Raw genomic sequence first — 16619 nt, 5'->3', positions numbered from 1 at the left:
CGCCCAGGGCTGTGACTAGGATTCCACCTTTACTCCGAGAAAAAACGGGATCCATGGAGGGTTCTATGTGAGGAGCTCTCAACACTGGGCCAAACCAGGCGCAGTGGCTTATGCCTGTAATCTCAGCACATGGGGAGGCTGAGGCGGGCAGATCACTTGAGGTCAGGAGTTCGAGACCAGCCTGGCCAATATGGCAAAACCATGTCTCTACTAAAAATACAAAAAAATAAGCTGGATGTGCTCGCTTGAACCTGGGAGGCAGAGGTTGCAGTGAGCTGAGATCGTGCCACTGCACTCCAGCCTGGGTGACAAAGCGAGACATGCGCATGGTCATGTCCACCCTTATTTTTTTTGGAGACAGTCTTGCTTGCAAAACCACGTCTCTACTAAAAATACAAAAATTAACTGGGCACAGTGGCTCCCGCCTGTAGTTCCAGCTACTTGGGAGGCTGAGGCAGGAGAATCACTTGAACCCAGGAGGAGGAGGCTGCAGTGGTGAGCTGAGATCACGCCACTGCACTCCAGCCTGGGTGACAGAGTGAGACACTGTCTCAAAAAAACAAACAAACAAAAAACACTGGGCCAAAGGTTGGGGACCCAAGACTTGAGGATCGAATCTGGCCTCAGCCAATAAATTGCTGTCACCAGGCCACACTCCTGCACCCGTCTGGGTCTCAGTTTCTCCACTTGCACCCCACAGAGCTCAGCTGGCTGATACCTATGCCTTTCTCAAATGCAGGGTTGGGGACCACCCCCTATACCCTGGGCTGAGTGACCTGGCCTGGCACGCGGGTGTGGCCCACCTTGCCCTTGCGGAAGAGAGCCTTGATGTTATCTGGCTGGTGCTCCAGCACAAGGCTGCAGGAGCGCAGGGCCGCGCGGTAGTGGTCGAGCTTCAGCTGCGAGGCCGCCAGGTTGTTCAGACACTTCACCTTCAACTGCAGGAGCTGTGCCTCCTCCTCGAACGTCATGTCCACTATTGGGAGACAATGCCCCCCACAGCGGCCGTCACCACACCAACAGACACCCCGACACCCACCCCTCTGCGGAGGCTGCCTCGCTGGCATCAGTTTCCCCAATTTTAACCCAGGACCAAGGGCTGCGCTTTCCTGGGGCTCTCCTGAGGAAGCTACAACATGGAGCCTTAAGCAAGCAAGGGCCTAGCCCATGGTGTATGTGAACTGGCCCTGTCTACTGTCACCCCGTCCCCATATCCACTTGCATTCTACAACACTCTACTGGTCTGGGATATACCACGAGTCTGCAACAGGCCCTAGGTTAGGGGCAGTTGGGGATCTACTCATATTCTGGGCTATTCTAGAATGTTCTGAGTCTGAGGCTCTCTGGGGCTGGAAGTTTCTGGCATGGAGTGGACACCTTTGCAGGGGAGGTGGTGGGGATCTGATCCAAGCGGTCACCTTTGGCGCTGGAGGTGATGGCCTTGATGGCGAGGTCGTAGGAGTTGGCGGCCAGGACGAAGTCCGCCCGCTGGTAGTGGGCGTTGCCGCACTCCCGCTTTCGGTTGGCCAGGGCCACGCGCTCCTGCCCCGTGAGCATCTCCAGGTCAGGCCCGTCCACGGCCGTCTTCAGGGTCACCTCCAGGCACAGGGCCGCATGCGGGGGGATGTATGGGCTCCTGCTAGTGGGGTGGGGGCAGGCAGGGGCAACACTCAGACCTGGTGACCCCTAAACCCGCTGGGCTGGCATAGAAGGAGCGAGCTTGGCTCAAGCCCCGGATCTGTCTACCCTCCGCCCTCTGTCATTCCCTCCTCAGTAAAGTGCAGGGGAAGTGACTTGCCGCCTTGGAGCTGTGGGACTTGACGAACAAGTTCCTCTCCCTAAGCCTCGGTTTTCCTCTTTTTTTTAGAGACATGTTCTCACTCTGTTGCCCAGGCTGGAGTGCCATGGTGCAATCTTGGTTCACTGCAGCCTCGAAAACCTGGGCTCGTGATCCTCCTGCCTGAGCCTCCTCAGCAGCTGGGACTACAGATGTGCACCACACCCAGCTATATATATTTTTGTATAAAGATAGGGTCTATATTACTTAGATTGGTCTGGAACTCCAGGCCTCAAGCAATCCTCCTACCTCAACCTCCCAAAGTGCTGGGATTTCAGGTGTGAGCCACCTCACCCAGCCTCAGTTTCGTCGTCTATAAAACAGGCAGGTAGATATGATGAGCCAAGGGGTACACCCACTCCACCCATCCCCCTCCTGAGATCTGCAGAGACCCTAAGGATGGCCGATTCTCACCTGCCTTGGGGGCCGTAGCAGTACTTGGAGTCAGCAGTGACCATGGCCGTCTCCCCAACGTCCATGAGTGGGACACTGAGATCCAAGGCCTGGGGTGCGTGGGGATAGCCGGCAGTCAGGCAGACTCAGACCCAGTGAGGCGCGCCCCTCACCCCTGCCCTGTCCCACCCCGGTCCGCACCTGGATGACGTCACAGTCACCCAGAGTGAACACCAGCTCCGGCTCCTCCTGCACCCGTGTGCCGTTCTCCAGCGACGTCTGTAGATGTACGGTGACCACCTGGCCCTTGACTGGGCGGCTCGAACCTGGTGGCCCTGGGACCAGCGTCTTCTTCCTCAACAGCCCGTTCCCTGCCAGGGTCCAGGGACACGCAGCCTGTCACCTGGCGGCTTAAACAGGCAGCCGCTCCCCTGAGCCCCCACTCCTACCCTCAGCTATGCCCACTAGCTGTCCAGAGGGCGCTGGCCCAACACTGGGGCACAAGCCAAATTTCCAGTGGCCACGTGGCCACCACAGTGGGGGATCCCACATGCAGGACACTGGGCAGGACAGGACAGACTTCAGGGTGACTGTACTGGTGCTAGGGACCAGCTCAGTGAATAATGGTTGGTCTAGTTTTTTTTTTTTTTTTTTTTTTTTTGGAGACAGAGTCTAGCTCTGTCGCCCAGGCTGGAGTGCAGTGGCCGGATCTCAGCTCACTGCAAGCTCCGCCTCCCGGGTTCACGCCATTCTCCTGCCTCAGCCTCCCGAGTAGCTGGGACTACAGGCACCCGCCACCACGCCCGGCTAATTTTTTGTATTTTTAGTAGAGACGGGGTTTCATCGTGTTAGCCAGGATGGTCTCGATCTCCTGACCTCGTGATCCACCCGCCTCGGCCTCCCAAAGTGCTGGGATTACAGGCGTGAGCCACTGCGCCCGGCTGGTTTTGTTTTTTTTTTTAAGAAAACTAAGGCTGGCCGGGTTGCCAGCTATTTGAGAGGCCAGTGTGGGAGAATCACAAGCTTAGGCCAGCATCTGCTCAAAATGGCAAGAACCCAGTCTCGGCCGGGCTGGTGGCTCACGCCTGTAATTACAGCACTTTGGGAGGCCGAGGCGGGCGGATCACGAGGTCATGAGATCGAGACCATCCTGACTAACACAGTGAAACCCCACCTCTACTAAAAATACAAAAAATTTGCCGGGTGTAGTGGCAGGTGCCTGTAGTCCCAGCTACTCATTCGGGAGGCTGAGGCAGGAGAATGGCGTGAACCCAGGAGGCGGAGCTTGCAGTGAGCCCAGATCGCGCCACTGCACTCCAGCCTAGGCAACAGGGCGAGACTCCGTCTCAAAAAAAAAAAAAGAACCCAGTCTCCCCACCCTCAGGCTGAAATCCTAGCCCTGAGATGTTTGGGCCTCAGTTTACCCAGCCATGAAATGAGGTACTCATGGGGCTCTTGGTTAGGAGAGCCCTTATGATACTGTGTCTCCACCACAGCACCAAGTGGGATGAATTTAGAAGTTAAGCAAAGGCCAGGCATGGTGGCTCATGCCTGTAATCCCAGCACTTTGGGAGGCCAAAGCGGGTAGATCACCTGAGGTCAGGAGTTCGAGATCAACCTGACCAACATGGCGAAACCCTGTCTCTAATAAAAATACAAAAATTAGCTGGGTGTGGTAGTGGCTGCCTGTAATCCCAGCTACTGGGGAGGCTGAGACATGAGAATAGCTTGAACCCAGGAGGTGGAGGTAGCAGTGAGCTGAGATCACACCATCACACCACTGCACTCCAGCCTGGGCGACAGAGCGAGACTGTGTCTCAAAAAAAAAAAAAAAAGAAAAAAAGAAGTTAAGCAAAGGCCAGGTGCAATGACTCACATGTACCCAGCCATGAAATGAGGTGCTCATGGGGCTCTCGGTTAGCAGAGGCCCTGTGACACCGTGTCTCCACCATAGCACCAAGTGGGATGAATTTAGAACTTAAGCAAAGGCCAGGCATGGTGGCTCATACCTGTAATCCCAGAACTTTGGGAGGCTGAGGTGAGAGGACTGTTTCAACCCAGGAGTTTGAGACCAGCCTGGGCAACATGGTGAGACCCCGTCTCTACAAAAAGTAAAAAATGACCAGGCATGGTGGCTCACATTTGTAATCCCAGCACTTTGGAAGGCTGAGGCAGGAGGATCACATGAGGTCAGGAGTTTGAGACTAGCCTGGCCAACATGGTGAGACCCTGTCTCCACTAAAAATACAAAAATGAGAGGCCGGGCGTGGTGGCTCACACCTGTAATCCCAGTACTTTGGGAGGCCGAGGCAGGTGGATCACCTGAGGTCAGGAATTCGAGCCCAGCCTGGCCAATGTGGTGAAACCCTGTCTCTCCTAAAAATACAAAAATCAGCCGGGCATGGTGGCGGACACTTGTAATCCCAGCTACTCAGGAGGCTGAGGCAGGAGAATTGCTTGAATCTGGGAGGTGGAGGTTGCAGTGAACTGAGATCGCACCACTGCATTCCAGCCTAGGCGACAGAGTGAGACACTGTCTCAAAAAAAAAAAAAAGTGGTAAGATTTTTATCAGTACTGGTGGTGACATTTAGTAATATTTCTGTTCCATCAGTATCAATATGATTACACACTATTACTATAGTATTGTTAGTACAATTGATAGTGGTAATGATATCTTATTATTTGCATGGGACCAGCATTATTTGGTATATTAGGTATCAGTACTATACTAGCAGCAAAACGTCTTCCACAGAATACTAACATTTCTCTTGTTTTCAGTTGCTGTGATAGAGTACATTGGGGGGAACATGTGTGGGCTCACCTAGTTTTCTTCTTTAGGATTTCTCTGAGCATTTACAATACTATGACTACTGTGAACCAACCAGAAGGTTGAACAAAATAACATTCCTCCGATCTACTTGACCCCAGGACACACTTTTGGTTCTGGAAGTGGGGTATCGCTGTGTTGCCCAGGCTGGCGTGCACTCAGGACACATTTTTCAGAGCCCAAGCATGTGTCAGACAAACGCCAAAAAAAGATGCAGTGATGAGGTTAGGAGCTGCCAGTGCCCGGCAGCTGTGTGACTCTGGGCAGGGGACTCAGCCTCTCTGAGCCACTGTCACCAGATCTGGGAAACAGGGACACAGCACATTGTACGTGTGTGAGTCAATGAATGGGGTACATCAACGTGAAGCATCTCCAGTAGTTGCCTCTGGCTGGTGATCATGGTGGTGACCATGTGACTTCCAACCCTCACAGCACAGATGGGGAAATGAGGCTCAGGGGACAAGAGGGCCAGGGCCAAGGTCACCCCGATCCACCCTTGCTCCTTACCCAGAATGTCCAGCCACTCTTCCGGGGCCGGGGCTGGGGCGGGCTCGGGTTCCATGGCAGCGAGGAACTCTCGGGCCAGGGCCCCAGGCTCCTCAGCCTCCTCCACAGGGGGTTGTCCCATGTCCTCCAGTGGTGGCAGCTCACTCAGGTCATCCTCCTCCTCCTCTTCCTCCTCCTCTTCCTCCTCACCCTCTGCATCCTCAACCCCATCCAGTACCTCGAAGTCCTCGAGCGGTGGGACCCCGGCGGGCAGCGGGGCAGAGGGCTCAGAGGGTTCAGCACACGATGCCATGCTGCTGGGGGGACGGGAATTGGCCCTGGAAGTGGGGGGCAGAGATGTGGGTCAGAATCCTACACAGCCCCTCAAAGACTCCACTGTACCTATCCCCCATACTGCTGATCACTTTCTGTGTAACTCAAGGGCTCCAGGCCTCAGGTTCCTCATCTATACAGTGGGTATAATAACAACCCCACCTTGTTGGGAGAAATTAACCCACGCATCAAGCCCTTGGCATCAGGCTCAAATAGTGTTAGCCATTCTTAGAGCTAATTATTATTTAATGTTTACAAACACTCAAGGAAGTAGGGAAGATTCCCCCCAACATTTTACAGAACAGGAAACAGGCCAGAGGGACAAAGCCATTTGCCCAAGGTCACAAAGAAAGCCAAAGGCCAAAGAAGGATTTGAACCTGGGGCTTCAGGCCCTGTGGCTTTGCCTGATTCTATGCTAAGCGAGGGGTGCTGGGATTTTTGTGGAGAGGACAGCCTCTGAGGCCTTAGGGAAGCCATTTTTAGAGCCTCTAGGGCCACTGGGGGAATTGAATCTTTTACCAGGGCCTCCCACCTCCAGCCTCTTCTCCAAAGGGGAGACCCTTCCCAAAAGCACCAACCGTAATCACCCAGAAACCCCAAGCGTTTTTTCCTTTCACACCCTGAATCTAACACTATCCCCCACAACCCCAACATCAGGGACCCTGGCCCAAACCCTTCTCTAGGAGACCATCCTCCTCTCATCAGGCCTCGGTCCCACCCCCTCAAAGAAGCCTCCTTTTCAGGAGTGGCCGAGGTCCCAACACAGTCCACAGCCTCTTCCTTGCCCCAGGCCTCCTGAACCAACAACCAATCCCTCCGTCCCCCAGGCCCCAAGCTCAGAAGAGTGTGGCACAGCCATCAAACCGGCCGGCCGCATCCCCTCCCCAGCCCTCACCTGCCTGCTACTCCCGGGCTCGGGGCCCCACTTTCTGAGACCCTCCCAGCCCCCACCCCCATAATTCCCCGCGCCCGCACAATTCGGCCTCCCCTCCCACCCCCCGCCCCAACCACCACCGCCCCCAGCACGGGCCGGCTCCCCCCACAGCGGCTCCGTCTCGCCGTAAACACTCCAGTGTCCCCAGACGCCCCCCCTTTCCGATCCCATAACACCCCACGCCCTTCTGACGCCCCACAGCCCCGGCCGGGCCCTCAGTCAAGCCGCGACCCAGGCCCCCAACGCCCCACGCCTGTCTGACGCCACCAGTCTGGGGCACCCGACCCCCGCACGCCTCGGGCGCCCCTGGCCCTGCACGCCTCCATCGGGACCCCCCCACTGGATCCCCTTCGCCCCCAGTGACCCCCATCCCCGACCACCCCCGCCCGGCCGCGCCCCCTCGGGCACCCCCGACCCCCGTGCCCCCCGGCTCGCCGCCCCCGCGGCCCCTCGCCCCGCCCATCGGCCGCAGCCCCCGGCGCGCTAGCACTCGGACCAGTCTAGGCCAGGGCAGCGGCCTGGCCAGCACGGCGCCCCCAGCACCCCAGGATACTTGCCTCTGGCTCCGGGACCCCCGCTTGGGGTCCTGCGCCCCCCTCCCCGCCCCCAGCCGCGGCCGCCGCGCCTCGGGAACCAGGTTCGGCCGCTTGGCCCCGCCCCTGACGTGCCCATTGGCCGCCGCTGCCGCGACTGCCGCATCCATTGGCTGCTGCAGACGTCCGTCCCGGGCGTTGGCACCTCCCCCTTCCTGCTTGGCTCCGCGGGGCTTTCTTAAAGGGACCGAAGCCTCCCGGCTACTGGGGCGGAGGCGGGGGACCTTGGCCTGGACCCCGACGCGGGTCAGTATCGCGCAGCCTGTGCGACTCCTGCCTCTCCTCTGAGCTTCATCCTGATCATCTGCGAAATGGGGATAAACACCCCCATCTATGCACTCTTACCTTGGGGGCTTTTTGGGGGGACAGTCCGCTCTAAATGCTATTTCCTTAAAGACTTCAGGCTTGACGGGCAGGGCAGCTCTGGGGTTGCTGAATGACCCATCCTGAAGCCCTAGTTACAGAAGTGAACCTGAGGGCCTGAGGGGGAGTGACGTGCCCAAAGGCATACAGAAACCTGCCTCCCATCCCCCACCCAGTTTAATGTCCAGAAGGTTGCCTGGTGCATACCGGAGGCGCTCAATTACTGCTGGGCAGGCGACTGAGCCAGCAGGGCCACTGGGAGGAGTTCCTCCTCCATGCACTGTCTGCTGGAGGCTGATAAGGTCCCCATGACCCGGGGAGAAGGTGGCATCCTTGATTAGCTAAGCTTTTATGGATCTTGTTTTGAAACCGGGACACTTCTCCCTCCTTCACTCAGTTTTATTTCCTTCCTAGCAGTTACTCCCTTCCAGAATTATCTTGTCATTTAATTTGCTTGTGGTTGGAGGGACCATCCCCCACTCTGCTCCATCCTGGCAGGGATTTTTGCCTGATTTGTACCCAGCACCTCCTTGAACCATGACTGGCATCTACAGAAGCTCAATAAATGGGTGGGTGGGTGGATGGATGGATGGATGGATTAGTCAGACATCAGCTTTCGGAGGTAGCTATGATGGAGGTGGTAACTGGCTTTTTGGAGATAACTAACTTCTAAGGTTGGAGTTCCCTGGTTGCCTCCTACAGGAAGCCCTCCCAGACCTCCCCAAGGCAAGACCAGGTGCCCCATTTGGCTGTCTTGGCACAATGAAGTTGATGAACATCCACTTCATAACTAGTTCACTTGTTTTTTTTTTGACTGTTTGTTTTTGTTTTTTGAGAAGAAGTTTCACTCTTGTTGCCCAGGCTGGAGTGCAATGGCGCGATCTCAGCTCACCGCAACCTCCGCCTCCCAGGTTCAAGCGATTCTCCTGCCTCAGCCTCCCGAGTAGCTCGGAGTAGAGGCATGCGCCACCACGTCTGGCTAAGTTTGTATTTTTAGTGGACACGGGGTTTCTTCATGTTGGTCAGGCAGGTCTCAAACTCCCAACCTCACGTGATCCTCCCACCTCGACATACCAAAGTGCTGGGATTACAGACGTGAGCCACTATGCCTGTCCTTTTTTTTTTCTTTTTTTCTTTTTTTTTTTTTGAGACAGGGTCTTGCTCTGTCACCAGGCTGGAGGGCAGTGGTGTGATCTCAGCTCACTGCAACATCCACCTCCTGGGTTCAAACGATTCTCCTGCCCAACTAATTTTTATATTTTTAGTAGACACAGGGTTTCACCACGTTGGCCAGGATGGTCTGGAACTCCTGACCTCATGATCTGCCTGCCTCGGCTTCCCAAACTAGTTTACTTATATCTCTGCCTTTTTTTTTTTTTTTTTTTTTTTTTAGATAGGGTCTTACTTTGAAACCCAGGCTGGAGTGCAGTGGCACAATCTCAGATTCTCAGATCACTGCAACCACCTCTACCTCCTGGGCTCAAGCAGTCCTCCCACCTCAGCCTCCTGAGTAGCTGGGACCACAGGTGCAGCATTATGTCCAGCTATTTTTTTTTTTTTTTTTCTGAGACAGAGTCTCGCTCTGTTGCCCAGGCTGGAGTGCAGTGGTGCAATCTCGGCTTACTGCAAGCTCCGCCTCCCAGGTTCACGGCATTCTCCTGCCTCAGCCTCACGAGTAGCTGGGACTACAGGCGCCCGCCACCACACCTGGCTAATTTTTTATATTTTTAGTGAAGATGGGGCTTCACCGTGTTAGCCAGGATGGTCTTGATCTCCTGACCTCGTGATCTACCCGCCTCGGCCTCCCAAAGTGCTGGGATTACAGGCATGAGCCACACGCCCAGCCCAATATTTATATTTTTTGTAGAGATGAGGTTTCCCCCATGTTGCCCAGGCTGGTCTTGAACTCCTGGACTCAAACAATACTTCCACTTTGGCCTCCCAAACTGTTGGGATTATAGGAGTGAGCCACTGCCTTGATTTACCTCTGCCTTGCCCTCTACACTGGAAGAGCCCCAAAGTCTGGGAAGCCTTTGTTGTTTCTCATTGTTATAGCTCAGAGACTTGCACAGTGCCTGTGGCACAAAAGGTAGTGGTGGGGTCTCATGAAAACCACTGAGGAAGGAAGGGAGGTTGGACAGCCAGAAAAGGTGGTAGCACAGCAGAGCTATGTAAGAAATCACCTTGGGGGGGTGTGGTGGCTTATGCCAGTAATCCCAGCACTTTGGCAGGCCAAGGTAGGTGGATCACTTGAAGTCAGGAAATCTAGACCAGCCTGGCCAACATGGTGAAACCCCGACTCTACTAAAAATACAAAAATTAGCCAAGTATGGTGGTGCACGCCTATAATCTCAGATACTGGGGTGGCTGAGGCATGAGGATTGCTTGAACCCCAGCAGTGGAAGTTGCAGTGAGCAAGACCCTGTCTAAAGAAGAGGAGAAAGGCCAGGTGCGGTGGCTCACACCTGTAATCCCAGCACTTTGGGAGGCTGAGGCGGGCGGATCAGGAGGTCAGGAGATCGAGACCATCCTGGCTAACACGGTGAAACCCCGTCTCCACTAAAAATACAAAAAATTATCCGGGCATGGTGGCGGGCGCCTGTAGTGCCAGCTACTTGGGAGGTTGAGGCAGGAGAATGGCGGGAACCCAGGAGGCGGAAGTTGCTGTGAGCCAAGATTGTGCCACTGCACTCTAGCCTGGGGGATAGAGCGTGAGACTCCATCTGAAAAAAAAAAGAAAACGAGAAAAAATCACCTGGGAAGGGGCATGAAATAATCCCTGGGCGACTCCAGGGTCTGAGGGACTTAAACTATTCCCCATCCATCACTGAACCCCAGTTTTTAATTGTTTTCATTTTTTTAACTTTTTTGTTTTTATAACCTACCTGAACCCCTATGTTTATATCTGCACAGTGGAGTTCATTGCCCATCCATCTGCATCTCTGTTACAGGGGCAGGAGGAATTCCACTAAACAACAATACTAATAAAAGAAACAAGTCTCAGCTGGGCACAGTGACTCACGCCTGTAATCCCAGCACTTTGAGAGGCTGAGGCAGGTGGATCACCTGAGGTCAAGAGTTCGAGACGAGCCTGGCCAATGTGGTGAAAATTGTCTCTACAAAAATTACAGAAATTGGCCGGGTGTAATCCCAGCTACTTGGGAAGCTGAGGCAGGAGAATCGCTTGAACCCGGGAGGCAGACGTTGCAGCGAGCCAAGATCACGCCACTGTATTCCAGCCTGGGCAACCTAAGCCTGGGTAACATAGTGAGAGCCTGCCTCTACAGAATATTTATTTATTTATTTATTTATTTATTTTATTTTATTTTATTTTTTATTTTTGAGACGGAGTCGTGCTCTGTCGCCCTGGCTGGAGTGCAGTGGCCAGATCTCAGCTCACTGCAAGCTCCGCCTCCCGGGTTCACGCCATTCTCCTGCCTCAGCCTCCCAAGTAGCTGGGACTACAGGCGCCCGCCACTTCGCCTGGCTAGTTTTTTGTATTTTTTAGTAGAGACGGGGTTTCACCGTGTTAGCCAGGATGGTCTCGATCTCCTGACCTCGTGATCCGCCTGTCTCGGCCTCCCAAAGTGCTGGGATTACAGGCTTGAGCCACCGCGCCCGGCCCAGAATATTTATTAATTTATTTATTTGGAGACACAGTCTCCCTCTGTCTCCCATGTAGAGTGCAGTGGAGCAATCTGGGCTCACTGCAATCTCTGAGTCCCAGGTTCAAGCGATTCTCCTGCCTCAGCCTTCCTAGTAGCTGGGATTACAGGCACCTGCCACCATACCTGGCTAATTTTTTGTATTTTTAGTAGAGATGGGGGTTCCACTATGTTGGCCAGGCTGGTCTCGAACTCCTGACCTCATGATCTGCCTGCCTCGGCCTCCCGAAGTGCTGGGATTACAGGAATGAGCCATCACGCCTGGCTTCTACAGAAAATTTAAAAATGTAGTCCCAGATAAATAGGAGGCTGAGGTGGGAGGGATCCCTTGAACCCAGGAGGTCAAGACTGCAGTGAGTTATAATCAAAGCTCTGTACTGCAGCCTGAGCAACAAGGCAAGACGCTGTTTCTAAAATAATAATAATTATTATTATAAATAAACAATAAGCTACTAAAATAAACTACAAAATAACACCACCACCAACAATAATAATGGCTGGCACTCATTGAACAGGTATTTGCAGGCAAACATTTTACTTATATTTACTTTTCCCTTTTTTTTTTTTTTTTTTTGAGACGGAATCTCGCTCTGTCACCCAGGCCGGGGTGCAGTGGCACGATCTCGGCTCACTGCCACCTCTGCCTCCCAGGTTCAAGTAATTCTCCTGTTTCAGCCTCCGGAGTAGCTGGGACTACAGGCGCTAGCCACCAAGCCTGGCTGATTTTTGTATTTTTAGTGGAGACGGGGTTTCACCATATTGATCAGGCTGGTCTCGAACTCCTGACCTCAGGTGATCCACCCGCCTCAGCCTCCTAAAGTTCTGGGATTACAGGCGTGAGCCACCGTGCCCGGCCTCCATCTTTGTTTTTTAACTGGGGCATTTGGTCTATGGGTATTTAATGTAATTATGGACATATCTAGACATAAATCTGTCTCCTTTAGGTGGTTTTTTTTTTTTTTTTTTTTTTTTTTTTTTGAGACGGAGTCTTGCTGTGTCACCCAGGCTGGAGTGCAATGGCCAGATCTCGGCTCACTGCAAGCTCCGCCTCCCGGGTTCACGCCATTCTCCTGCCTCAGCCTCCCGAGTAGCTGGGACTACAGGCACCCGCCACCTCGCCCGGCTAGTTTTTTTTTTGTATTTTTTATTAGAGACGGGGTTTCACCGTGTTAGCCAGGATGGTCTCGATCTCCTGACCTCGTGATCCGCCCGTCTCGGCCTCCCAAAGTGCTGGGATTACAGGCTTGAGCCACCGCGCCCGGCCTAGGTGGTTTTTCTATCTGTCTCACTCTTTTTTTTTTTTTTTTTTTTTTTTTTTTGAGACGGAGTCTCACGCTGTTGCCCAGGCTGGAGTGCAGTGGCACCATCTCGGCTCACTGCAAGCTCCGCCTCCTGGGTTCACGCCATTCTCCTGCCTCAGCCTCCTGAGTAGCTAGGACTACAGGCGCCCGCCACCGCGCCCGGCTAATTTTTTGTATTTTTAGTAGAGACGGGGTTTCACTGTGGTCTCGATCTCCTGACCTTGTGATCCGCCCGCCTCGGCCTCCCAAAGTGCTGGGATTACAGGCTTGAGCCACCGCACCCGGCCTCTTTTTTTTTTTTTTTTTTGAGATGGAGTCACTCTGTTGCTAGGCTGGAGCACTGATCACGCCATTGCACTTCAGTGCAGGCAACAGAGTAAGACCCTATCACACACACACAAAAAGAAATGAAATGGAAAAAAGTAGGAGAGAAACCCTTCCAGTCCCCAAACCTGACCCCCCAATGTCCCCATCTCTGAGCAGACTGAATGTTCCCATAACTTTCTATCCTCTCCCCTGATCACACAAAAAAACATGTTTTTGTCTCAGGTCCAGTGTGTAGAAAACATCAGGGGAGCTGGGCGCAGTGGCTCAAGCCTGTAATCCCAGCACTTTGGGAGGCCGAGACGGGCGGATCACGAGGTCAGGAGATTGAGACCATCCTGGCTAACACCGTGAAACCCCATCTCTACTAAAAAATACAAAAAAACTGGCCGGGCAAGGTGGCAGGCGCCTGTAGTCCCAGCTACTCGGGAGGCTGAGGCAGGAGAATGGTGTAAACCTGGGACGCGGAGCTTGCAGTGAGCCGAGATCCCGCCACTGCACTCCAGCCTGGGCGACAGAGCGAGACTCGGTCTCAAAAAAAAAAAAAAAAGAAAACATCAGGGGCCAGCCAAGTCCCTTCTGGCATCAATCTATAGTCCCTACCCCTTCTAAGACCTTCGTAAATTATCCTTGGCTTCCAAAAGAGCCGTAGGGATCCACTGAAAAATTTGGTTCTGGCCTGGCATAGTGGCTCACGTCTGTAATCCCAGCATTTTGGGAGGCCAAGGCGGGTGGATCACTTGAGGTCAGGAGTTCAAGACCAGCCTGGACAACATGGCAAAACCCTGTCTTTGCCAATACAAAAATTATCCAGGCACTAGGAGCAGTGGCTCACGCCTGTAATCCCAGTACTTTGGGAGGCTGAGGTGGGCGGATCACAGGGTCAGGAGATCGAGACCATCCTGGCTAATACGGTGAAACTCTGTCTCTACTAAAAATACAAAAAATTAGCCAGGCGCGGTGGCAGGCACCTGTAGTCCCAGCTACTTGGGAGGCTGAGCCAGGAGAATGGTGTGAACTCGGGAGGCGGAGCGTGCAGTGAGCTGAGATCGCGCCACTGCACTCCAGCCTGGGCAACAAAGTGAGACTCCATCTCAAAAAAAAAAAAAAATTATCCGGGCATGGTGGTGCATGCCTGTAATCCCAGCTACTCAAGAGGGTGAGGCAGGAGAATTGCCTGAATCTGGGAGGGAGAAGTTGCAGTGAGCCAAGATTGCAATACTATACTCCAGCCTAAGTGACAAAAAAAAAAAAAAGGCTGGGCGCGGTGGCTCAGGCCTGTAATCCCAGCACTTTGGGAGGCCGAGACGGGTGGATCACTAGGTCAGGAGATCGAGACCATCCTGGCTAACACAGTGAAACCCCGTCTCTACTAAAAAATACAAAAAAACTTGGCTCAAGCCTGTAATCCCAGGGCGAGGAGACGGGCGGATGGCAGGAGCGAGACCTCCTGTAACACAGTCCCCGTCTCTACTAAAAATACTTAGCCGGGCGAGGTGGCAGGCGCGCTGTAGTCCCAGCTACTCCGGAGGCTGAGGCAGGAGAATGGCGTGAACCCGGGAGGCGGAGCTTGCAGTGAGCTGAGATCCGGCCACTGCACTCCAGCCTGGGTGACAGAGCGAGACTCCGTCTCAAAAAAAAAAAAAAAAAAAAAACAAAAAACTAGCCGGGTGAGGTGGCGGGCGCCTGTAGTCCCAGCTACTCAGGAGGCTGAGACAGGAGAATGGCCCGAACCCGGGAGGCGGAGCTTGCAGTGAGCTGAGATCCGGCCACTACACTCCAGCCTGGGCGACAGAGCGAGACTCCGTCTCAAAAAAAAAAAAAAAAAAAAAAAAAAAAAAAAAAAAAAAAAAAAAAAGGCCAGGCACAGTGGCTCATGCCTGTAATCCCAGCACTTTGGGAGGCCAAGGCGGCTGGATCACAAGGTCAGGAGATTGAGACCGTGCTGGTTTCACCAACATGGTGAAACCCCGTCTCTACTAAAAATACGAAAATTAGCTGGGTGTGGTGGCGGGCGCCTGTAATCCCAGCTACTTGGGAGCCTGAGGCAGGAGAATCGCTTGAACCAGGGAGGCAGAGGTTGCAATGAATGGGGATCCTGCCACTGCACTCTAGCCTGGCGACAAAGTGAGACTCTGTCTCAAAAGCTTGGTTTCTCCAGCCTGGGCATCTTCTGGTGCAGAGTGCAAACAGAGTCATGGTTCTTCTTTTCCCAGCAGCCTCCGTCCCAGCTGCCCTCTCAGAAGTGTCTCCTGCCTGGTGCACTGAGCTCCCTGCCAATTCCTACAAAGATCAAGTCTGCCCTAGGTGCTTTCCCATCATCCTTCCTTGGCTCCTGTAATTCCCTCAGCTCTGAATGATTGTCTGTTTCTAGAAAAATCCCATTTCTACCTCAAAACCCCATCCAGAGGTACCTGCCTCCTTGCAACCTTCCTTGCTTCTAATATTAGCCCTCACATCCTACTCTAGTTTTCTCCAGCTTTAAGTCCCTCCCCTTTCTTTACAACCACTGACCCTAGTAGGGTAGAGGGGTCTATTTTTGACTCTGTTTCTCCTCCTCCTCCAGGGCTAGGTAAGAATGGAGAACTTCCTGGGTTCCCAGAATATGGGCCATATCCAGAGGGTAGTGAACAATTTATTATTATTACTATTTTTGGAGTGGAGTCTTGCTCTGTCGAGCAGGCTAGTAGGCAGTGGTACAAACTCAGCTCATTGTAACCTCTGCCTCCCAGGTTCAGGCAATTCTCTACCTCAGCCTCCCAAAGTGCTGGGATTATAGGTGTGCACCACCACACCCAGCTAATTTTTGTGTTTTTAGTAGAGACGAGGTTTCACCATGTTGGCCAGGCTGGTCTCGAACTCCTGACCTTGTGATCTGCCCACCTCGGCCTCCCAAAGTACTGGGATTACAGGTGTGCACCACCGCACCCAGTTGAAAAAAATTTTTTTTTTTTGAGACAGAGTCTCGCTCTGTCGCTCACACTGGAGTGCAGTGGCGCAATCTTGGCTCACTGCAACCTCCGCCTCCCAGATTCAAGCAATTCTCCTGCCTCAGCCTCCTGAGTAGCTGGGATTAAAGATGTGTGCCACCATGCCCAGCTAATTTTTGTATTTTTACTAGAGATGGGGTTTCACCATGTTGGTCAGGCTGGTCTCAAACTCCTGACCTCGTGATCCACCCGCTTTGGCCTCCCAAAGTGCTAGGATTACAGGTGTGTGCCACTACGACTGGTCTGAAAAATTTTTTAAATTGTTGGACTGGCCAGCACAGTGGCTCACTCCTGTAATCCCAGCACTTTGGGAGGCCGAAGCGGGCAGATCACTTGAGGCCAGGAGTTCGAGACCAGCCTGGCCAACATAGTGAAACCCTGTCTCTACTAAAAATATAAAAATTAAACGGGTATGGTGGGGTATAGTGGTGTGTGCCTGTAATCTCAGCTCTTCAGGAGGCTGAGGCAGGAGAATTGCCTGAACCCGGGAGGCAGAGGTTGCAGTGAGCTGAGATCGTGCCATTGCACTCCAGCCTGGTGACAGAGTAAGACTCTGTTTCAAGAAACAAAC

General features: G+C 53.4%; 3 protein-coding genes across 17 annotated transcripts in view; 2 read left to right on the top strand and 1 right to left on the bottom strand.

Moving 5' to 3' along the window:
* FKBP8 (FKBP prolyl isomerase 8) overlaps positions 1-16619 on the bottom strand; it is a 212805-nt gene that overhangs the window by 3176 nt on the left and 193010 nt on the right. For 4 of the 11 annotated variants that reach the window (XM_050769670.1, XM_050769669.1, XM_050769667.1 and 1 more), the window contains exons 2-7: positions 7370-7420; positions 5566-5882; positions 2432-2601; positions 2252-2340; positions 1419-1639; positions 804-976 (exon numbers count right to left, since the gene is read on the bottom strand). In XM_050769670.1, the coding sequence (XP_050625627.1) occupies positions 804-976; positions 1419-1639; positions 2252-2340; positions 2432-2601; positions 5566-5857 (945 nt within the window). In that variant the 5' untranslated portion in view covers positions 5858-5882; positions 7370-7420. The other 7 variants (XM_050769671.1, XM_050769668.1, XM_050769665.1 and 4 more) reach the window with 7 other exon arrangements.
* The window catches only part of REX1BD (required for excision 1-B domain containing), a 280166-nt gene that overhangs the window by 106524 nt on the left and 157023 nt on the right, over positions 1-16619 (top strand). The gene's annotated exons all lie outside the window — the stretch shown is intronic.
* The window catches only part of KXD1 (KxDL motif containing 1), a 233117-nt gene that overhangs the window by 201244 nt on the left and 15254 nt on the right, over positions 1-16619 (top strand). The gene's annotated exons all lie outside the window — the stretch shown is intronic.

Source organism: Macaca thibetana, chromosome 19 (assembly GCF_024542745.1).
Source record: "Macaca thibetana thibetana isolate TM-01 chromosome 19, ASM2454274v1, whole genome shotgun sequence".
NCBI lineage: Eukaryota > Metazoa > Chordata > Mammalia > Primates > Cercopithecidae > Macaca > Macaca thibetana.
Note: the sequence above shows the minus strand (reverse complement) of the source record. Positions and strands in the feature narration are given on the sequence as shown.